At 36.7% G+C, this 8,460-nt stretch overlaps 1 protein-coding gene across 1 annotated transcript in view; it reads left to right on the top strand.

Annotated features, from left to right (window-relative positions):
- LOC100575190 (protein TANC1) overlaps positions 1-8,460 on the top strand; it is a 139,143-nt gene that overhangs the window by 127,728 nt on the left and 2,955 nt on the right. Inside the window, exons 2-12 of the mRNA XM_029486174.1 lie at positions 1,949-2,149; positions 4,259-4,359; positions 4,454-4,538; positions 4,609-4,722; positions 4,826-4,921; positions 5,798-6,118; positions 6,514-6,621; positions 6,730-7,014; positions 7,091-7,299; positions 7,959-8,251; positions 8,333-8,398. Of these exons, the coding sequence (XP_029342034.1) occupies positions 1,949-2,149; positions 4,259-4,359; positions 4,454-4,538; positions 4,609-4,722; positions 4,826-4,921; positions 5,798-6,118; positions 6,514-6,621; positions 6,730-7,014; positions 7,091-7,299; positions 7,959-8,251; positions 8,333-8,398 (1,879 nt within the window). The remainder of the gene's footprint in view (positions 1-1,948; positions 2,150-4,258; positions 4,360-4,453; positions 4,539-4,608; positions 4,723-4,825; positions 4,922-5,797; positions 6,119-6,513; positions 6,622-6,729; positions 7,015-7,090; positions 7,300-7,958; positions 8,252-8,332; positions 8,399-8,460) is intronic.

Below are 8,460 nucleotides of genomic sequence, written 5' to 3'. Positions count from 1 at the left end.
GTAATGATATTATCTTATACTCCGCAATGGCATTTGCCTGTCTATACGCCGGTCGACGCGTATATCGATCCCTAAATCCCTCGTGAAGTACCATATTATATTATTACAATTCGTTTTCGTTATTCGTTCCTGTGTTTCTGCAGGTCTGTGTGTACGAAAGTAATCATATTATATTCGTGGCTGTAACTGCAGTGTATATATTATGAGCGTGCGATGTCTTGTGTATATATCTGTTTATATCTGCGGTCGTGTTTTAAGTAATTGCCGAAACGCCTCTGGGGCAGTTGGAAATTTTGAATCTGTTTTTTATTGCTGCGCGTCCCGAAAACGATTTATGACCGTACGCGAGAAGACGACGGACCATATGTGACGACGTCGCCGCTCCCACATCGCGCGCCGTTACTCATACCACGGTCCCGGTATCTATAATATTATGTCTATGTAGGCAGAGTCGCGTGTATATACGATTACTTTTTTAAGCAAACGCGTCCCCGCACCTCCCCGCCACCCAATCACCGAATGTAGCAAGTATATACGTAAGTCACGGCCAAACGATTTCGGTTTTCGGAGCGTTTATGTGTGCGATCGATTTTTTTATATTTAATAAAAAGGGCAAAGGGAATAAAAAAAACAACCCACTTCCGATATAAACGCAGCCGTTGTTGTTCGTCCCGGGGCTGCGGATTATACGTGGTAAAGGCGCGTGGGAAACCGTCTACGGCTGTGGGAACGATTATACGTCGGCGGCAGAGAGGAGGGGGCGGGTGTCCTTACGGCTGTAGTAGGTATATATTTAATATACAATACGCAACCTTAAACATTACGCGGTTCCGTCATTGAGTGGTTGTGGTAGTCCAGTAAAATGCGAAATTCCCGGCGTATGAAGTCGGGTTTCCAAAATATGGTAGAGGCGATCGTATTTAGCTTTTAGATAGATAACGTGTATTATTCCGACATTGTGTTATCAACGTATTAAATGTATAGGCGCAGAACACCATACGATATGACTGCACGGTGAAGTAGAAACCCAGCTTAAACATTCAGCTCTTTACGACCAGTAAGGTGGTCGTCGCATCCCCACGTGTACCCATAACCACGGTAACGTGATATCAAAATAATAATACCGACTGTAGTTGCTGCCGTCGCGATGCAGTGATAATAATAATTATATTATATATGAACAGATTTAAGTGGACCACGTGCAGTGGCGGTCGCGACAATTTATTATTTTATTTCGGGGAGGGGAGCAAAGAAATGAGTATCGTCGGACTAGCGCCAGACAGTCGGACGGGACGAAGATTTTCTTACGCCCACACGACTAGGCCAAAACCGGTGTGAGTAAATAATAAGTGTATAGTGTATAAAAAACCGGATTCGAGAGGTTGTTTTAATCTCATCCGTCCGTCCACCTCACCACCACCACAGTCGTGAATGAACTTCACGATACAGTATTTTTATTATTATTATTATTATTATTATTATTATTATTGTTGTTGTTGTTGTTTTCACCTGCTTCGTCTGATTATGATGCATTCGGACAGTCACGCGCGAAGACTCGACCATCGAGATAGAAAATATTATAATAACTTCTTCGTGTTGTATACTCTGTATACTCATTTGGTATTATATTACACACAGGTCTACGGGCTTAATATAATATTATAGAGGTGTGAAAACTATTTATTCGTTCCGTCGACGCGCGCTTTCTAAAGTAATAGTAATAACTATAGTTATAGAGTGATAAGTAATTATATCCGCTGAAAAAATTAACGTTGAGGTCATCGGAGGGTAGTTTTCACGACGGTGCCCCGCGACGACGAACGCAAATCACACTAAAACCGTCGCCTCGTAAACTTTAAAGCGTATTAATATTATATTTATGTCAGTGTACCGCGATCGCGTAAATCATATCATAATATAATAACGGTTTTGGTTTTTGGTTTTTCAGATTTGGCCGCTATACGGAAGCTGTTGGAAGAAGGCGATGGCGACGAGACGTGCCCCAGCTGTGGCATGCCTTTCGACAAAGGCAAGAAGAGAAAGCTCATCGACTCTTGCGGACACGAACGTTGTTACGCGTGCATGTTCCGCAACGAGGGCTGTCCGCTGTGCGCCACAGCGGCGACCGCCGTAGAAAGCTCAGCAAAAGGTATGCTAGACTTGAATTTTTTTTTTTAAGACATAATATAATATATTATTATAATTGATTTTGGTCTGTATTACTCGTCAAATTTGTATGATACTGCAACTGCGTACGCCCGCACGACGTTTTTCTCGTAATCGCGGTGCAGCAATAAAACGGTCGGTGATGACTAAATTAAATTATGAAAGAATTTAATAATTTGAGTTTTTTTTAATGAAAATTCTATCGGTTTTATTAGTCTATTCATTAACTTCAATTTTTTTCAAAGCTGATTCATTATTATTTATTTGTTAAGTCGTTTGCATCGTCGTTACCAAATTACTTCTTTTGTTCTTTTACGGACGTGTTGCAGAGAGTTCTTTTTTCGTTTTTTTTCGTTTTTTAATTTACATTTCAATTTATCATTAATCAAACGATGAATTTCATCAGATATTTACTAATTTATATCGACATGAACTATCCTTCTACGTTTAGAAATAGGATTGTGACTTTTGAATCTTAAAATATCGACTGAATTTCAGAAAGACTGTATTTAATAAAGTTTATCCACTTTAAAAGTTCAAAGAATATAAAAAAACAACAACCGCCAATAACCGTTCAAAGTATACACCGGATGCTTCAAACGACCTCTTCATGGAAACCGTTTAAATGAAATCAGGGTTTAGGAATTTTATAATTTCGTAAAGTACTTTGTTTTTATTTTTTTTTTTTGGAAGTCTAAGTCAATATCAAATACTTTGCTAAGCATACTCGGATGAAAAAATAATAGACATATATTTTGCTGTTGGGTACCCCTTAATAATAACATTATTTAATCGGTTATATTAAATTTAATTTTGTGAAAAATAATATGGTGGAGTAACACGATAATAAACTAATAACTAATAATAATATAATATAAAGACTGCCGCGATAAACATTTTATTTACGAAACACTCGTTTTTAACCTTCCCAAAAACACAAATTCGCGTTTATTGTATATTAATGTATTTGCTCTTCAAATAACAAAAATAAATTATAAAATTGAAAATATAGTAAATAAAACAATTATGTTGTGATCAATATTGTAGTGATTACTTGTATATATTGGTACGATAAAGATAAAAGAGATATTAGGTATATTATATATATATATTTTCGATTATTTATAAATTGTTATTATTATAAGTAGTAGTAGGTATAGTATATAGTAAAATAAAGAGTTATGAACGCATGATTACTTTAATAACATACATATTAAAACTTTCACGGCGAACAAAGTTTTGTTTATATTTTGTTTTTAACAGTACAAAATACAAAGGTTTAAAAATGTTTTCCTCAACCAATTTCGTCGAAATACTCGGAAAAATAATTTTAATTGAAAATTAAAAAGTTTCATTTCAAAGAGGTTCTACAAAGGGGCTAGTAGAAGTTTTTAATTATGTATAGTACTGCATTGAAGTTCGCGTTGTAATATTATTATAAATTCGAACATACCATAATTATACCATAATATTATGTACATTATAATTTATAATTTCAAACAATTAACTCATATAAATGGATGGCGAGCAGTTCATAACAATCCATATACATAGTATAAATATATAATATAATAAGGTACCCGGTTTATAGTTCGAATCGGTTTTGTTGCCGCCCTTAAGTGTTTTGTCGTACACAATGTGTAAAACATAATACGTTTATATAGTTATATTATATATTATTTTTTTTTTAATTTTCATTTGACGGAGGGCAAAGCACGGTATTGTTGAGTTTTTATTCAACGCAGCTCCTGTCGTGGTTCCCACGATATTTGGTAAAGCTATATACATATATAGGTACCCACTATATGCGCCACGTCTCTATGATAATTGTCGGAAGTCGAAAACGAAAAATAGACAGTGAACCAAAACGAAATAAATATATTTTTAATTAAAGTCGAAAAAATTACGTTGAAATCGCGTAGGTTAATATTTCTTTCCGCGTATTAGTCATGGTTGATTAACGTGTATATTATATATTATATAACTGTCGCCACGCGTATATCGCAGCTGTATATACCGTCTTGACGAAAGTTTTCCGCGCGTGTTGAATACCAATCAACTTATATAATATTTGTTTCCTTTCTCTGTGCAGCTTCCAAGAAATCATTGACCGATGAGCCGATATACGTGCAAAACACGCGAATCAACAGACCAAGGGTCAAGACTAACGGACACTTTTCGCCCTACGTCCAAGTAATTGCCATTCACTCAACCACGCTATTTCAATAATATTATATGTGTGTACATACAGTTACTTATTACAGTTTGTTGTTTTCGTTTATTTTAGTCGAGACAAGGTTCACAGGAACTTAGTCATTCGCCTAGTAGGCTTCCCAGACCTAACAGGAACTTGGAAGAAGTCATGACTCAGAGTAAGTTGGCGGAAAAAAAAACGATTTTGGCGTTATCGATTAATTTTGTTTTCATTATTTTTGTCATTAGGTTGTCCAACTCCTCCACAGAGCAGAAGAAAATTTTTTCTCAGCCCGAAAACAATACGAAATCAGTGGTCCATGCGCAGTGGATCCAGGTCGCCATCGGACAACGCACTCTCCGGTAAGTTTTTTTTTTTAATGGACCTTTATAATAATATAATATATAAGCTATGTATACACACTTAATATAACACGGTTTGTATTAAATGCATTATGGAATTCAGTAATGTCAGCGTCGACATCAACAGTAACTTCTACGGATCAGCGGCGATGGTCTTCGGTGGTGTTGGGCAAGATTAGATCTCTGTGGTCGTTGAGAGGTTTGTTAGGTTCTAAAAATGAAATGTTTTTGTATGTCGTTGGCCGTGTGTGCACTTAAGCTTATTAGAAAACACTTTATTAACATTATGTCACCGTAGTTAAACCGTTGAATGTGCTCTGCAATTGAGAGTTAACCTAAATGTTTTGTTCCACAACGAGGTCACATCAATAAATTTGATTTTATTACTGTATATTAACTATATATTACATACAAAATTTGGTCGTCACACGGGTCTTACTGTCCGAATTTCGACTACGTATTCTTCGATAAAACAAACCACCCCAGACAGCATTTTGTAATGATAATATTCTAATAGTATTATAATGACGTTATACTAATATTATTCGTGATTATAATATTATAATAATATTATTAAACAAAAAATTGCTATCTGGGACGCGAAGAAAATCTGCGAGTATAAAACAATTGATCTTCGGTGATCTATTATAATATTCACGATTGATTCGGTCCTCGGGGACGTTTAGTTCGATTCTATATATAGTCAGCATAACATAAGTTATGTTTCGCAGATTTTTAGTAAAATATTTTATGGAATCAGATCAGACGAGTAAAATCAATAAACTACCATTAACTAATTATGTCTGTAAAATTATTGCGACTTCAGAAGCAAGTTATATAACACTACAGCGAGGATGAGGGAAATAATATGCGTATGTGTAAAAGAAAAGCCTCAAATATGAAAATCACCTATTTTTGTCTTGTGTTCATTTATGTTTGTTTTTATATTTGTAATTGCATGGACACGGACATTAGCTTTGTGCACCTATTTGTTATAACTCAATTCTGTTTTTATCGGAAATGTAATCTGTTAAAATAACAATAAATTAATCGTTCCTCGTCTTGTATACTACAGACGATGAAGGCGGAAACGTGAAACCACGAGGATCGTTGAACCAGAGGAGTTGCAACTCGGACACTCTGTACACAAGATTGGGATTGCTGTTGTCGAGAGACAGCAATTCCAGATCATTTACGGAGGACGTGTCATTGGCGAGCGTCAACTCTAAGCCGGTGTCGAGCAACGGGAGCCCCGTGTCCACGCTCACGGGGTCCTCGGAGACCGAACACAAAGCGATCAAAGAACAATCGTCCGACAGCATAGGATCTCTCATGTCCATGTCCGGGCAGAGCAACGGGTCGTGTAGCCCTCTGACCAGAAGACATTCTGTAACGAGTGAGTTGGATTTTAATATGGAATAAAAACGCTTATATTTTTTTTTAATTTAAATACTAAATACTAATAACTTCTGGAGGGTTCAGATTTTAGGGCAATGTAATTTTTTAAAATAAAATGTATTGATAAATGTATATGAAACACATTAAGTACTTAGTTTAAGTTTGTTGGGACTTGAAATTATTGTTATTAACTCTCAAATCTGAACCCATTATTTTTCCTAAAATAATTACGCAAATATAATTTATCGAATTACGTTTTTTTCAACGTCCGACGTGGTTTTGAATTACCTTAAAATTATATATATATTATATACTCACCACGCTTCGGCTTTTGTTCTAACAGCGATTTTTATATTGTGCGTGTGCTTGATTGTTTGTGTTTGTCCTGTGTAGCATTACAAGCGGGCTCTGTAGACGATTTACGTTCGTTTAGAACGAGGCGGCAGCCGACCAGGAGGTCCGCTAGATCCGGTACGATTAAGGGACCCATCGATCCCAAAGGTATGGTGTCTAGTGGTTTTTTCGCTTATAAATGTACAATTTAATTTTTTTCGTCTGAAATTGTCGACGCCATCTCATAATGTTCCACCTGTGATTTTTCCCGAACAGTGCGATTCGCCCAGTACAGAACGTCCCCGCAACAACAACAGCTCCAGCTTCAGCAGCAGCAGCAACAACAACTCCTCGTGCTGAAACCGCTGTTCTTCGAAGTGCCCCAACAAGAGTCAGACCCGTTATTCCTTGGCCGTGAGTGGCTGGTCCAGGACATTAGCAGAGCGATGCTGCACGCCCAGTCGTCGGGCGTCGCGGTGACCGGGCTGCCGGGCACGGGCAAGACGGCGTTCGTCCTGCAACTTGTCGAGCACAGCTGTTTCGGCCGCCTGAAATCGAATGGTAAGCGCAGTTTTAGCCAATTGTCACATTGTGGGGTTTGCATTTCTTCAAAATGTTCTCGTTTCGTTGTTTCCAGTGTCCGACGTGAGCACGTCTCAGTCCTCGATCATTTCCGAGGACGTCAAGTCCCTGGCCTCGCGCGTGGTCGCTTACCACTTCTGCCAAGCAGACAACAACAGCACGTGCCTCATACCCGAATTTGTACACTCGCTGGCGGCCCAGCTGTGCCAAGCACCCCAGCTGAATATGTACCGACAACACGTGCTGACAGAACTCAACCTTCAGGTGAGATGATAAAAAAAACAACCAAAATCAAATAGGTTCGTGCCTGGATATTTTTGTAAAGTCAAAAGTTGGATAATGCATCAACGTTTTTAAATTTAATCATTTATTCATCATAATATTAACGATATATCTATACAAGTATAAAAATGTTTTGTTTTTTATTATTATTATTATTATTTGCACGTTTGTATAGGTACTTTCAAAAAACTAACATTATTTTGCGCCAACTTTCACCTTTTTATTTAATTAATTTTGATTCATATTATATCACAATTTTAGCGGCGCGTGCGAGTAGTTAATTTATCTTATATTTTAAGAAGGAAAATCATTTAAAATAAACAAAAAAAAAACAAAATATTACAAATTACTGTGTCTGTCGATAATATGGTTTTTTCTATTCATAATTTATGTCATACTCTAAGTCATTATGATACAAAAAAATGACATTATTGATATAAAATTGACCCTAAACTATATCTCTCTACACTTTAGAGAGGTAGGTAATAATATTATATTCTAATAGTGTTTTACCGTAGATTCATTTTAAATGCATTTTTCAAATTTACAAGGATATTACAAAAATAACTCGCTGCGATACCTGAGTTATGAAAAAAACCCTTGAAAAATATATATATTTCTACGTTTTTTATTTGCTGCAGGATTCGCTTTCGATGCGTGAGTGCATCGTAGATCCCGACGCGGCATTCACGAGAGGTGTCCTGGAACCGTTGAACACACTCAGTCGACTTGCCAACACGATCGGCACTGGTGGTCTAGTGATCGTCATTGATGGTTTGTGCGAAGCCGAATATCATCGGCCCGATCACGGAGACACGATCGCTTCGTTTTTAGTGAAGCACATGCCGAAGTTTCCGGCTTGGCTCAAAGTCATCGCTACATTGAGAACCAACCTGGAAGACGCGTTACCACCGTTGCCGTTGACAAAAATTTGGTAAGTCACCGCCTGACTAGTTTTTGTCATCGTAAAATATATATATATTTATAAACTATAAATATTTACGGATATAGGTAGCCTTTTTTGTTTATTCACGTACTTAGATATTTTCGATCATAAAGGCATATTCTGTATTTTAGAACAGTAAAACTTAGGGTTTTTTTGTTTTAGTTATAATTTTCTGACTTATTTTGAAATTAAATCAT

The sequence above is a fragment of the Acyrthosiphon pisum genome, chromosome A1 (assembly GCF_005508785.2).
Source record: "Acyrthosiphon pisum isolate AL4f chromosome A1, pea_aphid_22Mar2018_4r6ur, whole genome shotgun sequence".
Lineage (NCBI taxonomy): Eukaryota > Metazoa > Arthropoda > Insecta > Hemiptera > Aphididae > Acyrthosiphon > Acyrthosiphon pisum.
This window is presented reverse-complemented; position numbering and strand designations above follow the sequence as displayed.